The 25578-nt window shown below is 43.1% G+C and overlaps 1 protein-coding gene across 1 annotated transcript in view; it reads right to left on the reverse strand.

Annotated features, from left to right (window-relative positions):
• The window catches only part of HYCC1 (hyccin PI4KA lipid kinase complex subunit 1), a 369003-nt gene that overhangs the window by 9505 nt on the left and 333920 nt on the right, over window positions 1-25578 (reverse strand). Inside the window, exons 9-11 of the mRNA XM_056519772.1 lie at window positions 13333-13449; window positions 7247-7334; window positions 6899-7058 (exon numbers count right to left, since the gene is read on the reverse strand). Coding sequence (XP_056375747.1) covers window positions 6899-7058; window positions 7247-7334; window positions 13333-13449 — 365 coding nt within the window. The remainder of the gene's footprint in view (window positions 1-6898; window positions 7059-7246; window positions 7335-13332; window positions 13450-25578) is intronic.

The raw sequence follows: 25578 nt of genomic DNA on the forward strand, positions 1-25578 counted from the left end.
TATAATGAATTAAATAAAGCTTGAAGTTTTATACCTTTCACTAGGGATGTCCCGTTACCGATACTAGTATCGGTATCAGGGTCGATACCAGGTATTTGCATGGTATTGGGGACTCGTCTAATGTCCCCGATACCAAATCCGATACCTAGTGGAGTGCTCCACTGCCCCGTTCTGTCCACATCACTGCCGCTGCCCCGTTCTGCTGTCCGCATCATGGCGTCTTATGGAGGAGCATGTGACACACAAGTCACTCCAATGCACCCAGCGTAATAATATGCTATCTACAAGGGGGGTCCTGCTATCTACAAGGGGGGGGGGGGTCTGCGGTCTAGAGGGGGGCTCCTACTAATGTCTGCACCTATCTATACTCCCTACTATTAAAGGCAATCTTACAGCAGAGTCACTTGCACTAACTTGACTTTATATGTAGATATAGTGCAGGTGACCCGGTTTTTATCGCTGCTCACCATGTGGTCATCAGCACAATCGCCCCGGAGACATCGGTCTCGCCGCCAATGAAAATTCCCTGTTCTGCCCAATGGAGAAGAGAGAAATCTTGGCTCTTACTACAGCAGCCGCCTCCATTGCACACAAAAGAGAACCCACATATCAGCACGGTAAGCAGCGCCAGAAACCGCGTCACCCTGCTGCTAGATTCCCTTTAAAATAAAAGTACTCGTACTTGGTATCGGCGAGTACGAGAATTGAAGTATCGGTACTCGGTCTTAAAAAAATGGTATCGGGACATCCCTACCATTCACCAAGTATGGACTAGAGTGCTGGTTTCCTCCCTTGGCTAAGGGGATTCCTTTCATCGAACACTTTTAGGGCTAGGGACACTTTTATGCATTTTCTATTCTTACTTTGTACTTTTTATGCAGCAAAAACATTTAATGAATCTGCTAAGGAAATCATTCAGAGCAGGAGAAATAATGGCTGGAGAGCATGCAGTCAGGCAGCTTTTCTGATGGACATTATTCTGAATTAGACACAGCAGCCTGTATTGCATGTGAAAACATGGAGGTTGTAGAAGAGAAAGTAAGTAAAATTTTTATTTAAAGAGCAAATTTTTTTTTTTTTTTTGTTCTTTAATAAGTACAAAGCAAGTATATGAGATAATGCACTACACCTTTACACGCCTATAGTCCCATCACTATGGTCCCACCTAATTGACACAACTATCACAGCCTGAAGGCAGGATGTAACGTACAGACAGATTTGTTAGAGCTTTGTCCGTGAACATTAATGTATCTGCCAAATCAGATTTCTTTTGTGTTTGTTTTTATATCTATCTACCTGCAGAACATATATGTTCATAATGTTCTTTTGTGGTATAAATGTGTAGCCATTTTTTGCAGCAATGAGGAGGAACCCTGTAGTCTTTATCACCACTGATCAGTAAGGAAAATTTCCACTTCCTCCAGCCCATAATGTAGACACATAACAAGCAGTTTCATACAGTGAACTGCTTTTCTAACCACAGACATCTATTACATTTTGCCTGAATTAAATAACACATTGCTGAATTATCACTCGATAAGTGACTCTGCTACACCACATCAGGAAGGGTACGGAAACCGATCAATTTTAACAACTCCTATTATGCTATTCTATTAAGGTTAAGTGATGCTCTTTTCTGTTTCAAAACAACAGCGCCCTACTAAGTGCACTAATGCTAGGAAAATAGAGGTATATTTATTGTGATTTTATATTGAATAGGAACATATTAATATAATGGTTCTCTGTTCTAAAATGTGTATGGAAATTGTGACTTCTTGTTTGGGGGATGGGATTGGAGAAGGGCATATAAGAGTACCTGCAATGATAACTTCAGAGTTCATATTTCCTCCTGTGCAGCACATGCGAAGATTTTCTCTTGCATGCTTAGTAGCTTGTGCCGTGAACCCCTATTTCTTCCCCCATCAGAAAATTATCATTGTCTGCCATGATACAGTACAGCTGCTGTCTAGTCAACATCTTTAACCCCTTAAGTTCTCAGTTTTTGTACTTTCGTTTTTTCCTCTTTACCTTTTAAAAATCATAACCCTTTCAATTTTGCACCTAAAATTCCATATTATGCCTTTTTTGTGCCACCAATTCTACTTTGCAGTGACAGTCATTTTACAAAAAAATCCATGGTGAAACGGAAAAAAAATTTAAAATTTTGAGGCTTTTGTTTCTACGCAGTGCATTTTTTGGTAAAAATAACACCTTTTCTTTATTCTGTAGGTCCATATGATTAAAATGATATCCTACTTCCATAGGTTTGATTTTGTCATACTTCTGGAAAAAATCATAACTACATGCAAGAAAATGAATACATTTAAAATTGTCATCTTTTGCCCCCTATAACTATTTTTCCGCGTATGGCACAGTATGAGGGCTCCTTTTTTGCACCGTGATCTGAAGTTTTTAGCAGTATCTTTTTTGTATTTATCGGACTTTTTGATCGCTTTTTATAAATTTTTTCATGACTTTTGGATTTTTTGGCATGTACGCTATTAACCGTGTTGGTTTAACAAAATAATTTTATAGTTCGGACATTTTCGAAAAGGGGGCGCGATTCTTAATTTTATTAGAGAAGGGGTTAAAGGATTTTTATAAACTTTTTTCGCAGTGTTATAGCCTCCTCTAGTGGCTATAACACTGCACATACTGATCTTCTACACAGATCACTGCCATGCATTAAAATAGATGGCAATGATCAGTGTTATTGGCGGTTGAGTGCTCAAGCCTGGTTTTCAGGCTTGGAGCAATCAATCGCCGATCGGATGTGCCAGAGGCAGGTAACGGACCCTCAACTCGCGTTCTCGCTGATCGGGACATTGCGATTTCACCGCAATGGTCCCAATCAGCCCAACTGAGCTGCCAGGAGTGTATTTTTGTCACTTTAGACGCGGCCATCAACATTGAACGCCACATCTAAAGGGTTAATAGCGACCGGCACAACGATCAGTGCCGCATGCTATTAGCCCAGGTCCTGGCTTTCATTAGCTGCAGGGACCGATCCGCTATGACACGGGATCAGTGTTATAGACCAGGACCGGGCGCAGGACGTACACGTACACCCTGCGACCTTAACAGGTTAAAAGCTTGCTTGCTTAAGTTAAACAGGAGTTCAGATCACAATTTTGCCATGCATGGCAAGTATACAGTATGTTGGCAAGCTGTCAAAAAGGTATGCAGACGTATACATGTAGACAGGCACAGGCCCCATTGACTTTTATATTCCCAGTCAACTACGTGTACTTCCTTAAAAACAAAAGCTTGCTGTGTTGCTTTTTTGAGCCAGAGTCAATACTGGTTTATACATTTAATATATCGGGCTATTAAAACCAACAGAGCCTGTGCATGTATACTCGTGGTGATGTGGACAAGCCCTTATATATGCCGCCGTTTCCCTCTCCCCTTACACTGCGTGCTTGAATCAGCACCAAGACTCATAACAGGATTCTATAAGCTATGAACTCCTCTTTCACACACGAACAATCCCCTTGCAATTCTATTTTGGTAAAATAATTTAGCTATGTTTCTATTGATGGAGCTCACTCATTTTTTACTCTTCTTAGCAGGGAGGAAGTAAGGGGCTACAATAATTTAAGTAGTTTCCGACTCTGCCCCATATTGAAATGAAACCTGATTCTGCACATGAAATCATTACTGGTACTCTTTAGCTATGACAATTCTAAAGGGTCAAATGTTAATATCCATACTTCTTTATTCTCTTTATCTTCCCTACTTATCCGTCTCTTTATCTTTATCTTCCATACTTACCTGTCTTTTTCTCTTAACTTTCTACCTCTTACAAACTTTTTACCTCCTGTTTTTTTTTTACATTATTTTATATCTTCTTCATTGCATATTGCCTGGATTATTGACCATAAGCTGAGGTGTAATGGATCCGGAGTAAAGAGATATTATTAGTATCCTCTATATTATCCTCGCTTCATTCTTTATTATCTGTTAGATAACGGCTTTTATCTAAGCTTCATGTCTCTGATGTGGGGTCTTCCCCGGATACTCACAGAGCCGACCTGAAATAATCTGGACTTTACAACATCTTTACAGCCGGATCTATGTTATCATATTGTAACCTGGTCTTTTTAATATGTAATGACTGTTTATTATTCTATGTACTTTTATTTTCTTATTCTCAAATATCTGTTTTAAAGAAAAATTCTTTAATAAAAAAAAAACAGTTATAAAAAACAAATGATAATAATCAAAAAAGGGCAATTCAAAACAATGGTTCTAATGTGATACGTAGCTGCAAGTTCTCTACATTATACTAATATATGGCCTAATATGTACTCCAAAATACACAAATTCACAAAAAAAGAGGGCGGAGTCACTACTAATCATAAAAAATATACTTTATTGATGTGCATTAAAAGACATTATGTAATATAAAATTTATCATGAAAGGGAGAATCTCCACTGATAGGAGAAAAAGGTAATATTGCAATATGAAGAACAGTCATTTCTATATTATTAATGTGATTTTTTGTGATGTGGACCTTCTGGAGTGAAGCCCCTTTTTCTCCTATCAGCGGAGATTCTCCCTTTCATGTGAAATTTTATATTGCATAATCATGTCTTTTAATGCACATCAATAAAGTATATTTTTTATGATTAATAGTGACTCCGCCCTCTCTTTTTTGAGAATTCAGGTCAAATGTTTGCAATAAGTTAAAATATCCTATATGTAGCGAAAAAGAAGGCTTTTGGAGAAGTGGCAGCATCACCTATTTTTGCAGGTTTCTGCCGTTTCTAGGAGAAGATTCATTATGAAGATCTTGCATTTCAAAGATCAATGGTTTTTGCTAATAGGTTTCATAGTTACCGTATATACTCGAGTATAAGCCAACTCGAATATAATCCAAGGCCCCTAATTTCACCCCAAAAACCCAGGAATAAGCCTAGGGTGGGAAATACATCATCCCCCCCATGTCATCATCCAGACCCCCGTCATCCTCCCCCCCCTCCCCCCTTCATCATCACCACCTGTCAATCCCTTCATCAGTGGTCTTCAACCTGCGTACCTCCAGATGTTGCAAAACTACAACTCCCAGCTTGCCCGGACAGCCATCAGCTGTTGAAGACTTCCCCCCCCTCCCCTTTAGTTTTCTACTCACCTCCCTTCGGTGGGAAGGAAGGGTGAGCTGGTCCAGGCCATCTATGCTGCAGGGACCGTCCGGTGGGGAGGGATAGTCGTTCCGGGCTGTCCTTTTTCACCGGGGGGCCTCTTCCCTGCTCCGGGCCCGGCTTAGGACTAGTGACGTTGCCTTGACAACGACGCACAGGGACGTTCATGCACAGGGAGGCTGCGCATGAACGTCCCTGTGCGTCGTTAAGGCAACGTCACTAGTCTGGGGCCGGGCCCGGAGTGGAGAAGTGGGCCCCCCGGTGAAAAAGGACAGCCCGGAACGACTAACCCTCCCCACCGGACAGTCCCTGCAGCATAGACGGCCCGGACCAGCTCACCCTTCCTTCCCACCGAGGGGAGCTGAGTAGAAAACTAAAGGGGGGGGGGGGTCTGGATGATGACGAAGGCCACAGTGGTCTTCAACCTGCGGACCTCCAGAGGTTTCAGAACTACAACTCCCAGTATGCCCGGACAGACGATGGCTGTCCGGGCATGCTGGGAGTTGTAGTTTTGCAACATCTGGAGGTCTGCAGGTTGAAGACCACTGAGAAGGGATTGACAGCGAGTTCACTGAGAGTTCACTCGAGTATAAGCCGAGGGGGGTGTTTTCAGCATGAAAAATTGTGCTGAAAAACTAGGCTTATACTCGAGTATATGCAGTATACAACTGACTGATAAAAAGTGGTTCGCAAGTGATATGGGAAATGCTATAGGCTCGTGTGTTTAGTAAGAAGCGTAGAAAAAATGGAGCAGTTAATAGAAGTCTGACCTGTTCCCTTACAAGTGTAACGCATGTCATATCTGTGAGAGATGAATATGATCATCCAGGAGATCCAGACAAAATCTCCAGATCCTCACCACTTCCTGAGGACGTTTCTCGAACTGGAAATAATTCTGTAATTCCTTCCCCAAAGATAGTTTTTCAATGTATTATATGTCAGACATTTGTATTTACATTGAAGTAAAAAATGTGGCATTGACGTGGCGAGTGGGCTTTGTACTTTTTGATCAAAACGTATATACTAACAACCTGTTAGTTTTTGAAATTATGCTGAGAAACAATTGGATCATTGTGCAAGATTGTAGATGTGCACCATGCCTGTTTTCTACTTGAGTACACATTGTGTTTTCTATCCTCTTTTTTTTTTTTTTTTTGTTTGAACATGTTGTCTGCACTCTTCCCCACCCCCTCAGCCCAACCCTATATAAGTAGTAGTTAGCTACACATGGGCCTTTTCTTTCCTGACAGCCTTCCAGTCTGACTGGGAGAGCATGGTAAGTGTGCTATAACATCCTGTTCACACTGGTGTGGTGCTGTGCGGCGTCCGTTGCTGCCGTGGCGCAGTGTCTGCGGGCGGGTGCGACCCATGGACTGGTTTGAGTGGTGTTGGGGCCGCTCTGCCAGTGGGTCGTTCCCCCTGTGGGCACTGGTGTCACGGCGGTGGTGATCGCCGCCCAGTGCTACGCCATTTTATGCGAGGGACGTTAGGGACCCACTCTAAATAGGTGGCCTTGACGTAGCGAGTGGGCTTATACTTTTTGATCAAAAGGTATATACTAACAACCTGTTAGTTTTTGAAATTATGCTGAGAAGCAATTGGATCATTGTGCAAGATTGTAAATGTGCACCATGTGTTTTCTACTTGAGTACATAAAAAATGTTTTAGTTGACCTCTCAGAATCCACACAAACCCTACAGCACCCCATCATGGAACCGTGCACTGAAAACAAAACAAAAATATAGAGTCTCACCATTCCTCTTCCACCGATGACCTCGGATAGACATACTGGTCACAGCATTTCTAGATATCCTGGACGAAGTTGGGGCAATTTCAACTTGGATACATTTAGTGCCTCCCTTAGTTCCTTTAATAGCTCCTTGAGGTAATGAAGCCTTTATTGCATTGGCAACCTGAGGTGGGAAATAAAACAATGCTCAAAATGACCAGATTTTATGTTCACAGCATAACAGAATTACACATGTGACTATCCAGAATGTTGTGGAGCTTGCAGATATGTTGTTGCCATGAAGAACTGATGGCACCATGGATTAAACATGTGTTCCTACAAGTAGAATAATCCCTTAATCCATACACTTACCAGTAGCGGTTCTGGGAATAATTCCAGCTGTGCCCTGTATAGAACATCATCCAGTGCTCTACGTGCTGCATCCCATTCTCCATTGTAGCTAAAAGGGACAAGAATATATTTCAGAAATCCTGGAAGGAATAGGTCATCTGCTGTTTTAATATTACTTGTACCAAGCGAGAGGAGAAAAACACAAATTTAGCACAGATTGATCCAAATTCATATTCCATCTTTCATTCGATTCCATTTTGCTTAGGTTGCAAAAGAACTAAATATAACTGGAATATAAATACATGAAAGGTAAGACTTTAGATTTTTGACAAGTTTGGCAGTTTTATCATACACAATGAGATCAATACTCTGAAAGGTTTTAGATTTCAGGAAATATGCCTTCGGCTAGGGTTACATGGCGACTGTAGCCTCAGCATGGGTTGCATGCAATAGATAGCAGTGTCAGGCTGCCAGTATTTCAGCAAGTTGAAGTGAATATGGACATGTTGCAACATTTAAGGAGGTATTTCTATCTCTTCACGTTATCCCCTATGCACAGGATTGGGGATAATATGCTGACCGGTGGGGAGTCTGACTGCTGGAACTCGGCAATGTTCAGAAGCCCCATAAACAATGAATAGAGCAATGGTTATGCATTCGTGGTGAACTCAATTCTTGGGGACATTTAACTTCTGTTCTACAGGTGAACCCCCGCTGATCAGCATGTGGTTATACCCTATGCTGCTAAAAGGAAATAACATACTGAAATGGAAATACCCTTTAAATGGAAACTGACAGCAACACTACAACATACACTAACCCAGTTATATAAGGTGGATGATTCTGATCCTAATGCAGGAGTCCTTTTTAAAATCGATTGGGTCTTTCCCGAAATATGTAGAAAATCCTAATATAAAAATTCTCTTCTTGGTGCTCACGAGCTGTTCCTAAGGCCCCTGGCTGTTCTGCTCACCCACACTGGCCCTGTGATACAGCCTCCCTAAAAAATATTTATCTTACTATCTTTAGCACATCTGTTGCGAGCAGTGAGCATGCGCCTCAACGCTGCTACACCCAGAAGCTGACTTATAGACCTACTTATTTAGGTGGCTGCATCACCAGGACAGTGTGGGCAGCTAGAATGGTGCACCAAGAGGTTGGGGAACACCCCCAAATGCACTAAGAAGATCATTTGCATATTGGATTTTTTTCTTTATATCTGTATTTTTTTTTTTATATATCTCTGGAACAGATTTTGAAACGGTATCACTCGCATTACACTGTATAATCCGGTTAGTGCAAGTGATGCTGCTGCCAGTTTCCCTTTAACCCCTTCAGGACCCATGACGTACATGTAAGTCATGAGTCCGCTCCCGTTCTATAACGCGATTGCGGTGCCATGTGCTATTAACCCTATAGACGCGGCGTTCAAAGTTGATCGCCGCGTCTAAAGTGAAACTAAAATGTTGCCGGTTAGCTCAGGGAGCTGTTCAGGATCGCCGCCGCGAAATTGCGGCATCCCGAACAGCTTACAAGACAGCCGGACGGTCCCTACCTGCCTCCTCGCTGTCCGATCGCCGAATGACTGCTCAGTGCCTGAGATCCAGGCATGAGCAGCCAAGCAGCAGAATCACTGATCAATGGTTTCCTATGAGAAACCATTGATCAATGTAAAAGATCAGTGTGTGCAGTGTTATAGGTCCCTATGGGAGCTAGAACACTGCAAAAAAAAGTGGAAAAAAAAATGAATAATGAAAAATAGTAAAAGTTTGAATCACCCCCCTTTTCCCATTTAAAATAACCAGTGTAAATAAAAATAAACATATGTGGTATTGCCGCAGAAATGTCCGAATTATAAAAATATATCATTAATTAAATCGCACGTTTAATGGTGTACGCGACATTCCAAAGTCCAAAATAGCGTATTTTTGGTCACTTTTTATATCATAAAAAAATGAATAAAAAGTGATCAAAAAGTCCGATCAATACAAAAATGGTACTGCTAAAAACTTCAGATCACGGTGCAAAAAATTAGCCCTCATACCGCCCCATACATGGAAAAATTAAAAAGTTATAGGGGTCAGAAGATGACAATTTTAAACGTATACATTTTCCTGCATGTAGTTATGATTTTTTCCAGAAGTACGACAAAATCAAACCTATATATGTAGGATATCATTTTAATCGTACGGACCTACAGAATAAAGAGAAGGTGTCATTTTTACCGAAAAATTTACTGTGTAGAAACAGAATCCCCCCAAAATTACAAAATGGCGTATTTTTTTTTTTCAATTTTCTCTCACAATGATTTTTTTTTTCCATTTCGCCGTCGATTTTTGGGTAAAATGACTGACATCATTACAGTAGAAGTAGAATTGGTGGCGCAAAAAATAAGCAATCATATGGATTTTTAGGTGCAAAATTTTAAGAGTTATGAATTTTTAAAGCTAACGAGGAAAAAAACAAAAATGCAAAAACGGAAAAACCCCGGATCCTATTACCATCACCCAACTTTCCCCAGAAATTCATCTAGGATGGATTTTGGGTTGCAATCGCAGCAGTGTGTGTTGCAAAGCAAACATTTATTTTTAATGGCTGAGATCCAGAAAAGAGCGATACTATGAACTTTGGCTGCAAGACATAGCCCTAGGCTAAACTGTAGTATATACAGAATGTCAGCATTTCTAATTAAATTCCTTATGGCATATACCTAATGTGCTGAAGAAATCAATCATTGGCGTCAAATAGTTAACTGAGGTTAACTTTAGTATAGAACGTCTGAGACACAATTTACACCGAACGCGATCAGTTCTTCGCCCCCTTGCATATGGCCTTGGTTAGATTAGCAACGATGAAAAAAAAAGTAGTCAGGTGGGTGTAGTACTGTAATCACAGATTTCCTAATGGCTTTAACGCTTCCATCTATGGCCATGGGTACCTGTGCATACTGGTTGCCATGGTTTCAATAATTCCTTTCTTTACTTGCATGCCCTTACATCATTGATATGAAATCTGATCTATTAATTATTCTGGAACAGATTGCTATCTATATGCAGTAGTTAAAATGTAGTTACCTTAAAAAAAAGTGCAGATTATCAGCAGTAAATGTGTGAATATACAAAAACAGACATACGTTATAAACTCTATGGGGGAGATTTATCAAAACCTGTGCAGAGGAAGAGTGGTGCAGTTGCCCATAGCAACCAATCAGATTGCTTCTTTCATTTTCCACAGGCCTCTTTAGAGGCCTGTGGAAAATGAAAGAAGCAATCTGATTGGTTGCTATGGGCAACTGCACCACTCTTCCTCTGCACAGGTTTTGATAAATCTCCCCCTATGTGCAGCCGTCATGACTAGTGATACCTGGAACAGCTAGAGATGGCAAAGCTTTCAAATAAGGCTTCATCGTTGCCAACAAGCACATTTTTATTACAAAAAAGTTTTTCGTCTTATATGAATAACATGTACAAACCCTTTAATACCGTTTCCGACTTCAGCCTCTTATTTTATATGAGAGACATAAGGCTTTGCAATAATCTTTACATTGTGGAAAGTCAATGGCAAAGTGAAATTCAACAACTTTGATACCGAACACTTATAAGTCTCAGTACTGTGCTATATATCACATCCCTGTCAGGGACAAGATGCACAAACTGCAAAATGAGAGAAAAAAGGCGCACACTCTTCTATAAACAATATGGAAATATAGACGTTATGTGTAGACGTTCTTATACATGTGTTTGGCTCCCGACCACGGGGACGGAAGATCGTGACGTCACGACTCCGCCCCGTGTGATGTCACGCCCCGCCCCCTCAATGCAAGTCTATGGGAGGGGGCGTGACAGTCGTCACACCCCCTCCCATAAACTTGCATTGAGGGGGCGGGACGTGGAGTCACACGGGGGAGGAATCGTGACATCACAATCTTTCGTCCCCGTGGTCGGGAGCCAGATCCTCCAGCGCTTCCGGAGCAGTAACAGGTGGGTGCTGCATGCTATATTGCTGGGGTCCCCCCGCGATCAGACATCTTATCCCCTATCCTTTGAAGAAATATAAAATCCCATCCCTTCCCCAATATCGCGCCACACCCCTACCCTTTAATTCCCTGGTTGAACTTGATGGACATATGTCTTTTTTCGACCGTACTAACTATGTAACTATGTAAGATGTCTAGGGGTGGAGTACCCCTTTAACACTATACTAAAAATTAAGTAAAAATACACAAAAAGGTCCTCCAGGACATGTATCTTTATCATATTTCAATCTTATTTGAATTAAATATGTCCTTCTGGCCTTACTCTAAGTACTAAGTACTCAACTTCTATACATTTTACACTGAAAAAAAATGTAGAGTTTACAAGGAAAATGTAGAGCTTACAAGTGCCAAAAGCATCCTCAACCATAGTAACTAGGAACCGCTCTGCTCTACTACCCCAACAGCTGATGTTTCCTTGCCTTCCTCAAGAGGCTACATTGATTGTAGCCCCCTGAGGAAGGTGACGAAACAGCAGCTGTTGGGGTAGTGGAGCAGAGCGGTTCCTAGTTACTATGGGTGAGGATGCTTTTGGCACTTTATATGTATATGCACTTTAATGTTATGTAGTACTGCAGCAGGTTGAGGTACCTACCTGAGATTTTCATGAGTGGGCCCAGAAATTTTCGGGCACACTAACAGATTTAAACTGCATTAATTAATCAATAAGGTGCATATGATATTTTGAAAAATGTTCTTGGGATACATTGATAATATCCATATAGAGTGCTTTGTGATATAAGAGTACTGAATCCCATGCGCCAACTGTTTTTCATTGGTAGATCCTGTCTGTACAGCTCTCTGTTTTATGATAATTATGCTTAATAAAATTGGATTTTAATTAATCTATTTGGGGGTAAGCTCTACATTTTTGCAGTGTAAAAATGAAAGGGGTACTCCCGTGGAAAACTTTTTTTTTTTTTTTTTTTTTAATCAACTGGTGCCAGAAAGTTAAACAGATTTGTAAATCGCTTTCTATTTAAAAATCTTAATCCTTCCAGTACTTTTTAGGGGCTGCATACTGAAGAGAAATCCAAAAAAGAAATGCATTTCCTCTGATGTCCTGACCACAGTGCTCTCTGCTGACCTCTGCAGTCCATTTTAGGAACTGTCCAGAGTAACATATGTTTGCTTTGGGGATTTTCTCCTGCTCTGGACAGTTCCTAAAATGGACAGCAGAGGTCAGCAGAAAGCACTGTGGTCATGACATCAGAGGAAATGCATTTCTTTTTTGGATTTCTCTTTAGTATACAGCCCCTAAGTAGTACTGGAAGGATTAAGATTTTTAATAGAAATGACTTACAAATCTGTTTAACTTTCTGGCACCAGTTGATTTAAAAAAAAAAAAAAAACTTTTCCACAGGAGTACCCCTTTAAGTAAGCCAAGGTTTATCCATACCAAAGGATGTAATAACACTACATTTTACTATTGTTGTCTTACACAACATTTGCATCTTCCCTCCATAAAATGTATCTCCGGCACTCTCCACAGTGCAGAGAGCATGCAAAGCAACTTCCCTAGCCACAAATCCCACATCCCTCTCCCAATCCCTACATTACCATTTTTTTTTCTAACAGAAAAAGCAAAAACACGAAAACATTTCATTTTAGGTTTTTACTTTGCCTATGGACTTTGCAACATGCCACAGCTATAATGCATCCAGTCCTTATTCTGACAATACAATTTTCTCTACAGTACACTGGCAGAACTCTTCCATGTAATGCACAATACTTACCGAAGTCTGTGCAGGGTCCAGCAAAGGGAACAAGTTTACAGGACCCTACAAAACTCTAATATCGACAGCAAGGTGAGATATGACATACAAATGTTCATGGTACTGATGCAGGTCACTAATAACATCACCTTGGAAGATGATTAAGGTCTTTATGAAATGTTCTTTGTATGTCAACCCAACTATGAAACAATTACTATATAAAAAATTGGAAATAATTTGAAAGACAAACTAAAAAACAAAAACAACAAGCCTTATCCCACCAGTACACCAAATATGATGTAAATAATAATAATAATTATTCCTCATAGAATCCATGAAAATATAATAAACAATCTTACAACGAGTAGTAAATGCCAGTCAGTAGCTGCACCATAAACTCTGAGGACACAGGTATCCTATTCTTAATTCCTGTATATTTTCTTGCATGTTGCCGAGGATAGCCACATACACAGAGCCTGCAAAACAGAATTAGTAAAAAAAAACTAAAAATTTATGACAAAAACAGTAATTCAAATATATTTAGTTACATTGTTCCCTGTAATCACAGCATTTTACATTTACATGTACGACCCATAAAGGCAGTTTTTATTTTCATAATTCTGTTAGGGTACCTATGTATATAACTAAACCAAACACTCTAGGCCTCAAGCTGAAAAAAAACTCATTAACACAACTAAAATGCATGCACCAACATGGGCAAAATTTCAGCTTTTTCATTAATCCATGAGCCTGTATGTATGTAATGTAAAAACCTTAACAGGGCCCTCCACCTACCATGTTTCGGTTGTGGCTGTTCATTTGTCCTTGTGCAGAGTAACCAGTGTCACATTTTAAAGGGGTACTCCGGTGGAAAATATTTTTTTCAAATTAACAGGCTCCAGAAAGTTAAACAGATTTGTAAATTACTTCTGTTTAAAAATCACTAATACGATTAGGGGTGCCTTTATAGCAGGGGTTGCGGGCCAGAGGAAGTTTAGGTCTGCCATGGAGGTTAGGTTGCAGCAGGAGGTTGGGGCTTGGAGGCAGCATACGTTCGGGACCCTTCCCCCGTTAATGAGAGGGTGTGGGCTAAAGCTCAGAGGTCTTTGCTGGTTGCCCAGAAGGATAGGGTTCAGTTGCGCCTAGCGGATAGGGAGGCTGCTTTGTTTGCATTTGGGGACAAAAATGGTAAACTGCTGGCGTATTTGTCTCGAGCTAGCCGCCCTACTGCTTCTATCCCGAGTATCAGGGGCCCAGATTGGGGGGGGGGGTGTTGACGGACCCCCTATTGATCAATCAGGTTTTTAGGGACTTCTACTCCTCCTTATATGCCGCCCCTACTGCCAACTGTCAGGGAGAGATCCTGTTTTTTCCTGAAGGATTTAACCCTCCCAGTGCTTAGTCGCTCTCAGGCAGACGAGTTAGATGCCCCCTTCTCCGTTGAGGAGGTTGAACAGGCTATTAAGGATCTTCCTTCTGGGAACACCCCCGGTTTAGATGGGCTGGTGGGTGATTGGTACAGGATGAACGAAGAGCGTTTGGCCTCTATACTCCTCCAACTGTTTCGCTCTGTGGCCGAAGCTGACGCTCTCTCGGATTCTATGAGGGAGGCGTTGATTGTAGTGCTTCCCAAGCCTGGTAAGGACCCGTTAGTCCCGGATTCTTATAGACCTATCTCCTTACTGAATGTTGACATTAAGATATTGGCTAGGATACTGGCCAATCGGTTGTATGGGTTCATTGGTTCGGTTGTTCATCCTGATCAAACTGGGTTTATGCCGGGTAGGGCTACAGATGTTAACGTAAAGCGTTTACAGCTCAATATTGTGGCTGTGGGAGAGGGCTTTCCTTCGGGAGTGGTTGTCAGCTTAGACATTCATAAGGCATTTGACTTGGTCCTGTGGCCTTATCTCTGGGAGGTGCTGGGTGCGTTTGGGCCCCGTTTCTGCGCTTGGGTTAGGTTGCTCTATGATAACCCTAGGGCTCATGTACGTACTAACTTGAATGTGTCTGCTCCTTTTGGCCTGGGGACGAGGCAGGGGTGTCCTCTCTCCCCCTTTCTCTTTGCGCTGGTGATGGAACCCCTGGCTGCAGCTATCCACAGGGCTCCTGATATTTGTGGTATCCCAAGGGGTTCTATTATTGAGAGGGTTTCCCTTTATGCTGATGACACTCTGGTATACCTGCAGGACGCCGAGGGTTCCCTCCTGTCCCTTATAGATTTACTAGACCGGTTTAGTGCCATATCGGATTAACTGGGCCAAGTCCTCTCTAATTGCTCTCTCGCCTGGAGTTCCCCTCCCTTCCCATCCTCCGGCAGGGGTGCAGGTGGTTTCCCGCTTTAGATATCTGGGGGTGGAGGCGACTACGTCCCTGCTAGACTATGTATCATTGAATTTACCCCCTCTTTTGGGCTCCACTATGGAGCGGTTGAAGGTGTGGTCCTCCCTCTCTCCTTGGCGGGCAGGATCAATTTATTCAAAATTATATACCTTCCTAAATTCCTCTATTGGTTTCACTTAGCGCCCGTGATTCCCCCTAGGTCATATTTTAACACACCGTGCGGTGCTCTAGGATTCTTCTACTGGCAGGGTAAGTCTCCCAGACTCGGTCGGGCTCTTCTCCAAGCCCCTAAACGGCATGGTGGTCTAGCGGCCCCAGACATGTATAACTATTTTCTTGCTTCCCAATTGGTCTATGCAGCGTGGTGGCTCGATCTGGATTTGTTGAAATCAGCAACGGTTCTGGCAGGGGCGCTTATGGGTTCTTATGAAGCTCTAACTAATACACTCTACAGGTACCACTCTCACTCTTCTTTTCCTGTCCCCTTACTGACTGTTGCCAAAGTGTGGTCTGTGGTGTCGGGCAAATTTCCGCTCCTGCTGGTTTCTCCTAGGGCACCCTTGTGGGTGAATGTACATTTACCTCACCTGCTTGGGTTACAGGAGGCTGGTTTTTGGGGCACTCGGGGAGTCCTTCTTGTCCTGCTCTGCAGGATCGCTATGGTATCCCTGGGGTTGCCTTTTTTTTTAGGTATCTCCAGCTGAGACACGTGGTCACGGCGCAATTTGGCTGGGGTTGCCGGGATGGACGTTTGCATGTGTGAGTGTCTGTTTGTCTTGTGCTTGTTTGTCCCAATTACTCTTCTACCTGGTTGGTAGTGTTGTACAGTTTTCATGCAAAATTGAAAATAAAAATACTTAAAAAAAAAAAAAAAAAAAAATAATATATATATACATATATATATATTATATATATATATATATATATATATATATATATATATATATATATACACACATATATACACACATATATAAAATCACTAATAGGAGACTTATCAGAAATAGAAATTTAAAAAAAAGAATTTTTAGAAATGAATAAGGGCTCGACTTCATTGGGAATTGGGTTGGATGCCCTTAAAGCTTTTCTTCGCAGGCTCCTATTTTTAAGGAAGTTGCACTCGTTAAGAAAATCTAGAGAAAATCTACTCTTAGAACAGACTGAAGAGAGTGTGAATGAAGTCTCCCAGCAATTTAACAGTCAAACCATGAAGCTTTTATTAAGATAATGTAAGCAGAAAAAATGACAAATAGCTGATCATACATCAAGTGAACCGGCCAACAAGGCCAAGTACAAAGAAAACATCCACAGTAGGTGTACATACAGGTATCAATATGGAAGGCTATCACATATGCCTAGGCAAAGAAAAGCCAAAAACGCATGCTTGTGAGCGTTCACCCGGGGTGGGTATAGGGGACCCAATATGTTAATATAGAGAGAAGCAGTGTTGCATGCTGGGACAGTGAGTAGACTAAAGCCATGGCTCCCAGACTGCCTCAAAACGCTCCACCGAATCCTCTCTTATAGTAGCGATTTTCTCGTACAACATAATAAGGTTAACCCTTTGTACAACAGTATTAAACTGTAGACCAGGACTTCTCCATTGTGAGGCTATGTGAATTCGGGCAGCTAATAGAATCAGTTGAACTAAACAAAATGTGCTAAATTTCATTCTAGGAGGTGCCTAACAAGCAGAAAGCAGGTGTCCTAGGGATATGGCATGAAAATAAAGAAGTTAGAAGATCCAGTAGATCATCCCATAATCTAGTCACTTCAGGGCATGCCCACCATACATGATACAGTGTCCCGCGCATCCCACAATTCCGGAAACACAATGGTGAAACTAAAGGATAAATGGCGTGTAGTTTAGCGGGTACAAAGTATGTTCTATGTAGTACTTTCAATGCAGTTTCCATTAAGGACACCTGCCAACTGCCTCGTCTTAGAGTAGCACAGCAATCCCTCCATTGTGTTAACGTCAGGGTGGTGCCCAAGTCTCGTTCCCAGTCTACCATAAATCGTAGTTTGCTGTCAGGGAGGGGAGCATTCAAATGGGAATATATCAAGTAAAGCATACCCAGTCTATCAGGAGTGTATAGCATGCATGCCTCAAGAAAAGTAGGATGTGAGGATGTAGAAGCAGTCATTTGTGAGCGGAGAAACGAGAAAACCTGCCTGGTGCGTAGAAATTCAGTAGGAGGTGGAAAGTGTGTAACATGAAAGGCGCTTAAGGTGGGCAGTTGGCATCTGACCATCAAGTCATGGAGACGGAGTAATTTGTTTTGCGCCCACCAAGAGAAGTTGTGAGGAGATGGGCCTGGAGGAAACAGTGGATTAGAAAGAATAGGAAGAAGAGGAGAAACAGGGGATTGAAGAGAGAACTAAAAGCATACCTGACGCCAGAGAGACAGCGAATAGAGAACCACCAGCGCCAAGGAAGGCAAGAGAACAAGAGGACCACATAAATGCACTATAGGAATATGGGTAGAGAAGAGAGTTTTCCAAGGTAACCCAACGGGGAGCATTTGCAGGTAGATTAATAAGAGCAAACTGCGCTATCCTAGCTGCATAATAATACTTAAGGCAATTGGGGACCGACAAGCCCCCCACTTTCTTATTGTAGTGCATCATAGAACTCGCAATGCATGGGCGCTTATAGGCCCATATATATATAAGCAAACACATCTTTTTGTAATGCGAGGATATCACGTTTCACAATAGGTATTGGGAGGGAGCCAAACAAGTAGAGTAGAGTAATCTGGGTAAAATTACTATTTTGATTACATTGATTCGCCCCGTCCAAGAGAGATAGGGATAGTTCCATTTTTCCAGATCTGAGCGAATGGAAGCAAATAGGGGAGTGTAATTGCAACGATACAGAGAGGAAACCGTGGGGGTGAGTTTAACTCCCAGGTAAGACAGGCCACGAGAAGAGTCCTGGAAATTGAAATTATGGGCAAAGAGATCTTTCAGGGGGTCAGCCAGGGAGGGAAAAAGAGATTCGGTAAAGACAACATAGGCTCAGTGATAGTCAAAAGTAGGTAATCCGCAAACAAGGATGTCTTATATTCCAAGGAGGCAATGGTGACACCCCGTATGTCCGGGTGGGCTCTGATCTTGGCCGTCAGGGGTTCCATAACCAGGGCAAACAAAGCTGGTGATAGCGGACACCCCTGGCGGGTGCCACGGCCGATCGAAATAGGAGGAGCAAAAGTAGAGGGGAGTTTAAGGAAAGCTTTAGGATTAGAATAAAGATGGGACAGCATTCGCACAAAAGGACCAGAGAAACCAAATTTGGACAAAACCGCGAATAGATATTGCCAAGAGACACAGTCGAAGGCCTTTTCTATATCTAGTGATAACACTGACATAGGGGACGACTGGGTGTTAGACCAGTGAATGAGGGAGATAATCTACAGGAAAACCTTCGTAGCGTACACCACAACAAACAAAAAACAAACATAAACTAAATAAAATAGAAAACGAAAAAAGGAGTCCACAGTACATGGAAAGATAGGCCACCACATAGCATGAGCCATCGTACTTCCAAGCACCCAACCTTGGGTGGAGAGAACGCCTTAGTTCGACTCAGAGCCAGCCCGCGAGACTCCCCGAAAAGGGAGGGTATGCAAAAAATAGAGAGAAATCTGCGGGTGGAGAAAAACTTCTTGACACTCAAACAAAACATGTCCAGGGACCAGAAAAGAAAATGGCAGAGGCAGAAAAATAGAAAAATCTGTCCAGAGAAATAAAAAGTCCCACCACAGCAAGTCCAGAATGCCATAGTATGGCCATCAGGTAAAAGATAAAAAGAAAGAGGGAAAACAAAAAATAAAAAGGGATCTAAAGAGTCAGAAATAGGAGGTTCACCAACCAGTAATGAGTTCAAGCTGGGCGATCAGAAGGTCCAGGAGGTGGGGTAGATCTGCTGTTCATAGCTGCCGGTTGCCATGTACGGGTTGGGCGCCCAGGGCGAGGAGGGAGAGGCGGTAGATCTATCACTGCTATATTCTCGCGGATCAGGGCCGCTCTGGCATCCGCTAGGTTTCGTACTGAGTGAGTGCGGCCGTTTACTTGAAAGGTTAGAGAGAAGGGGAACCCCCAACGATACTTCACCCCTTCCCTTTGCAGAGCCAATGTGACATGGCAGAAATCCCGGCGACGCACGAAAGTCGTCGGGGCCAAATCTGAATAGAGCCGTACTACCGGTGGCAGTCCAGGTAGATTAGGCAGGTTCCGTGCAGCTTGTAATATAATGTCTCTCACCTCTGGGTAATGTAGTTTCATAATAACATCCCTCGGCAGTTCAGGGTTTTTAGGCTTCGCTAATGCACGGTGAATACGATCCAGCCGCAACAGCTCAGGCTCCAACTAAGGGGTAAGTTCAAAGAAGAGCTCGGAGACTGCTTTTGGAAGGTCAGTGATATCCTCAGATAGCCCTCTAACGCGCAGGTTCGCCCTGCGCGAATCATTTTCCAGATCTTCCAATTTATATTCAAGAGCCTGCAGCTGAGTGGTATGGCCGTCAAGATCACTCCTGTCAGCCTCCACAGTATCCACCTGCTCATCCAGCTTAGCCTCTGTATCAGCTACCCTCTGTCCCAGGTCATGAATCTGAGATGTGATGTCAGCGACAGCTTTAGCAAGTTCAGTCTGGAATATAGACTTTATATTGCGAAACATAGCCACATGAGAGAGGTCCTCACGTGATTCAGCGCCTTCCTCATCAGAGCACGGGGCTGGCGAGCTGGAATGGGAGGCCGCCATCTTGGAGCACACGCTCGCTCTAAAGATGTCGGGGATTGACTGGGAACGATGCTGCATAAAATAGAGGGGATTGGATATGAAATGGGGAGAAATTAGCTTAATTCCTCCTCCACTTTTCATGTGCCTGGCCGGGTATAGTGTAGTCCGCGCACTCTCCTGGCCTGGTATAGTGTAGTCCGCGCACTCTCCTGGCCTGGTATAGTGTAGTCCGTGCACTCTCCTGGCCTGGTATAGTGTAGTCCGCGCACTCTCCTGGCCTGGTATAGTATAGTGTAGTCCGCGCACTCTCCTGGCCTGGTATAGTATAGTGTAGTCCGCGCACTCTCCTGGCCTGGTATAGTATAGTGTAGTCCGCGCACTCTCCTGGCCTGGTATAGTATAGTGTAGTCCGCGCACTCTCCTGGCCTGGTATAGTATAGTGTAGTCCGCGCACTCTCCTGGCCTGGTATAGTGTAGTCCGCGCACTCTCCTGGCCTGGTATAGTGTAGTCCGCGCACTCTCCTGGCCTGGTATAGTGTAGTCCGCGCACTCTCCTGGCCTGGTATAGTGTAGTCCGCGCACTCTCCTGGCCTGGTATAGTGTAGTCCGCGCACTCTCCTGGCCTGGTATAGTGTAGTCCGCGCACTCTCCTGGCCTGGTATAGTGTAGTCCGCGCACTCTCCTGGCCTGGTATAGTGTAGTTCGCGCACTCTCCTGGCCTGGTATAGTGTAGTCCGCGCACTCTCCTGGCCTGGTATAGTGTAGTCCGCGCACTCTCCTGGCCTGGTATAGTGTAGTCCGCGCACTCTCCTGGCCTGGTATAGTGTAGTCCGCGCACTCTCCTGGCCTGGTATAGTGTAGTCCGCGCACTCTCCTGGCCTGGTATAGTGTAGTCCGCGCACTCTCCTGGCCTGGTATAGTGTAGTCCGCGCACTCTCCTGGCCTGGTATAGTGTAGTCCGCGCACTCTCCTGGCCTGGTATAGTGTAGTCCGCACACTCTCCTGGCCTGGTATAGTGTAGTCCGCACACTCTCCTGGCCTGGTAGTGTAGTCCGCGGGCTGTATGAGGCAATTTTTTTCCGCTGTGATCAGTAGTTTTTATCGGTACCATTATTGTTTTGACTTTTTGTCAACTTAATACGTTATTTTTTTTTCTGGTATATGAAGTGACCAAAAATTTTTAATCCTGTTACTTTAATTTTTTTTTTCTTTTTTTTTTTACATTTACGCCACTGGCCGTGCGGTTTTATTTGGTTATATTTTAATAGTTCTGACATTTACGCATGCGGCAATACCATGTATGGTTATGTTTATTTTTGTTTGCATTAATTTATTTCAAAATGGGGAAAAAGGGGGCGATTCAAACTTTTATTAGGGGAGGGGCTTATTAACATTTAATACCTTTTTATTTTGACATTTTTTTTTCTCACAATTTAATTAGTCCCCATAGGGCAGTGTTTTCCAAACAGTGTGTCTCCAGTTGTTGCATAACCATTTCCCAGCATGCCAGGACAGCCAAAGGCTGTCCAGGCATGCTGGGAGTTGTAGTTTTGCAACAGCTGGAGGCACACCGTCCTCTCAGCTGATTGGATCTCCCGATCAGCTCCACTGAGCTACCGGCACTTTGGACATTTTGGCATTTTGGGTTAATGCCGGACATCACCCTGATCAGTGATATCTGGCATTAGCCAGTACAAAGCGAGCTCCGCTCCTGAGCTCGCTTCATTTACCTGCTGCATGACTGCGCTGTTTATTTATGAAGGCCAGCAGTGGTGGGGTTAACTTCCTCACCTGATGTATGCCACCAATCACAGGAGGAGAGCACAGTCACGTGGACTGCTGGGCCAATCCTCGCCGCCAATGAAGGTAGGGGAACGCTGTGAGGTGCTTCTGCTGCGCCAATCCTTGCCGCCGCCACATGAGCCCCTGCCGTCAGGCCACCGTCACCGGAGCCGCAGTGGCAGGGGAACAGGTAAATAATCGCACTTTTTTAGCAACGGCCAAATCGACATATCAAAATTGCCAAAATTTGCAATACAATTGCCGTTGCGATATATTGTGCAGGCCTAGTGTCTACATAGGTACATGTTGGGATTCTAGGAGTGGTGTCCACATAGGTATATGTCCAATGGATGCAGCTTATCACAGTGTGAAACCATCTCTATAGTGCGTCCCACCACTGAGTTTTACCAGTACATAGCAGTCCTATTATGTAGTTTGTATCAGCTTTTAACTTATAGAACATGCATCTCTCAATTACAACACAAGGTAAAACCAGCTGACTGGACCTATGTAAGCATGAAAATAAACTACAAAACACTATATTACACAACCTCTAAATCAAGAAAATCGAGAAGGTCAAACTAACCAAATCCTGCAATGCAGGGTTTCCCAATCAGTAGTTTGCCAGCTGTTGCAATACTACAACTCCCATCATGCACCGACTGCTTATTCTAAACAACGGTTAGTCTGTTTCTTGCCAATTGTTTTTTAGTCACCAATCGTACATTTACCAGGCACGCAGGCAGAACTGGCCTCAGACTTATTAACACTATGGGTACGAATGTCCTCCAAATCACTAAAATAAGTCAAATACTTAAAGTGTCCAAAAAGAAAAGGGCAGTTTGAGCCGCTGCCTGTATATGCATGCACGTAACTCCATTTATTGAAGAAGCATTTACTTTGCTCAGTCAGACAGAAAATTAAACTGTGCTGGGTATTTTTCTTTTTCAAGCACCGTTCTGTCCATTAGCTACTATATTAATACATGGCGTGCAGAGATGATTGAAACGTATTGGGATGAGGAGTCTAGTACCACCAGGACTATTGACTGACTCTGCACTTAATTAGTCTAGTGATCAATACTCTGCAGTCAGCAATCATTCAACCACGGCGCTGACTTCCACTTATACGCCATTTATAATGTATACCAGTACTTAAGAGCAGAAAGTTGAATAAAAAAATAAAAAAAACATATAAACATATAAAAATGAGGGGAAAAAAAACAACAACACAAATATAAATGAAAATATTGGTTTGGTATAGGTTAAGTAGTTAAAATGGAAGAGGGAGGGAGAGAGATGAGAGAAGGAGGGAGAGAGAGTGAGAGAGAGATGAGAGAAGGAGGGAGAGAGAGTGAGAGAGGAGGGAGAGAGAGAGAGAGAGAGAGAGAGAGAGAGAGAGAGAGAGAGAGAGAGAGAGATGAGAGAAGGAGGGAGAGAGAGAGAGAGATGAGAGAAGGAGAGAGAGAGGAGAGAGAGAGAGAGAGAGAGAGAGAGAGAGAGAGAGAGAGAGAGAGAGAGAGAGAGAGAGAGAGAGAGAGGGGGGGGGGGAGAGAGAGCGAGAGAGAGGGGGGGAGAGAGAGCGAGAGAGAGAGAGAGAGAGGGGGGAGAGAGAGCGAGAGAGAGAGCGAGAGAGAGAGAGAGAGAGGGGGGAGAGAGAGCGAGAGAGAGAGCGAGAGAGAGAGAGAGAGAGGGGGGAGAGAGGGGGGGAGAGAGAGCGAGAGAGAGAGAGAGAGAGGGGGGGGAGGGAGAGAGAGAGAGAGAGAGAGAGAGAGAGAGAGAGAGAGAGAGAGAGAGAGGGGGGGAGAGAGAGAGAGAGAGGGGGGGGGAGAGAGAGAGAGAGGGGGGGAGAGAGAGAGAGGGGGGGGGAGAGAGAGAGAGAGAGAGAGAGAGGGGGGGGAGAGAGAGAGAGAGGGGGGGGAGAGAGAGAGAGAGGGAGAGGGGGGGAGAGAGAGAGAGAGAGAGAGAGAGAGGGAGAGAGAGAGAGAGAGAGAGAGAGAGTAGAGAGAGGGGGGGGGAGAACATATTAAAAGATTCTGCAATACAATAAAAGTGATCAAGGTCATTAAATGTGGAGTTTATAGACCTTCAAATATGGGATTTTTCCTATCTTTGGAGGTGTATAATCTCCACATTTAATGCGCCTTGATCACTTTCTAGGCCGCATTAAGGTTCACCTGTGAGGCCAGAAACATATCAGCCAACTTAGGTGGGGCTTATAGTCTGCCTCCCTCCTCCCATTGTATGTGTGCTTAGTCACACTGGAGTAAACTGGGAGCAGGCTGTGAGTCGGACCTAATGCTGTTATAATTGCCCACTGTCCCCTGGTATTGCCCAAACGGCACAGGTAGGTTTAGTGTTAGGTACCATGCCACTTGAGAAACCTTGGAGTTGGTGTGCAGGCTCAGGTATGTCCTTCATATAAGGATATACTGGCTAATGTCTCAATCAGTGTTGAGGGTTAGTTATATGTCACTATTTACATCTCCCACAGTAGTGCACCTATACTTATGTATTATTCTATATGTTACACATCCACACCGTCTATCTGGTGTAGGATGCCATTGTGGCACTTGTAGTCCGCTGCAGGCATCCCCCATTGTATGCATTTTATGCTGGGGATCGCCCTTAGCAATGGACCACAAGCATGGGAATCTGCTCCCCAAGTATAAATGCACAACTGCATTTGGGGTTGAGCACCTCCTGCTTTTTGAGACCACATTTTTTTCTTGTTATTAATACACAAAAAGGTAAGAAATAGAAATGAAAAAAAAAAACAAAACAAAACAAAAAAAAAACGAGTAAGATACTTATGAAGTTAAATCAACAATACTTCTCGTTGAAAGGTTGCTCTTTCTCGGGTTAAATTTCCCAGTCAGTGTCCAGCAGGAAAATAGGTTTCATTATTGGAAATGCTTTTAAAGAAAAGCTAAAAGGGTATTTTTTATTATTTTTTTTAAATTATTATTGACGGCCGATCAGCAAGGGTCCAACAAATAGCTCTCCCCGCTGAACAGCTGTTCTCCACAGTCATGGAATTGACAATTCCCAGTAAAGGGAGCTCTGTACAATGTGTAATGGCTGTGTGGGTTACTACAGCTCAGATCATTCTGTCCTATATGGTACCTGCCGGGAGGTAGGTGTTGAGTAGAAAGGGGACATTCAATTATGGTGGATGCTTCCTCTGGTTTTTAGGTTTTTGTTGGGATATCTAGAATATTAGATAATACTATTCTCCCATTCAAGTCCTTCAATAGATATCTGTGAACCAAAAGACACAAATACATAATGTTTTAAAAGCTTTTGTTATTTTTCTGTAGTGTCGTTATTTTATAACCTGATGGAAATGTCATTTAAAAAATATATATATATGACAGTCTTAGAATTTCTGGAAAAATGGTTCCTAATTTTCTTATGTAGCTGAAGGCCAGGAAAATAGTCTTTATGGAATCTGTAATCATCCAAGCTAAGAGAAAAACACCAAAGGACTGGAGGCTGGGGAATGCCGACCCTGCTCGGTCAGAATATACACGTCTGAATTCTACTCCAAAAGTGCTTAGATAAGGACCATCTGATACTTAGGAACATCCTCGATCGTGAGCTGCTGCTATGACTGTAGTTGTGAAGAATTCAAAGTGCAATTTCCCCTAAAAATAACAATCCTTCATAACCCTGAACGCAAAATTTGTAGAGTACAGATTTCACCCTTAGACATAATTTATCGTCTTGGGCAGG

Source organism: Hyla sarda, chromosome 5 (genome assembly GCF_029499605.1).
Source record: "Hyla sarda isolate aHylSar1 chromosome 5, aHylSar1.hap1, whole genome shotgun sequence".
In the NCBI taxonomy this organism is placed as follows: Eukaryota; Metazoa; Chordata; class Amphibia; order Anura; family Hylidae; genus Hyla; species Hyla sarda.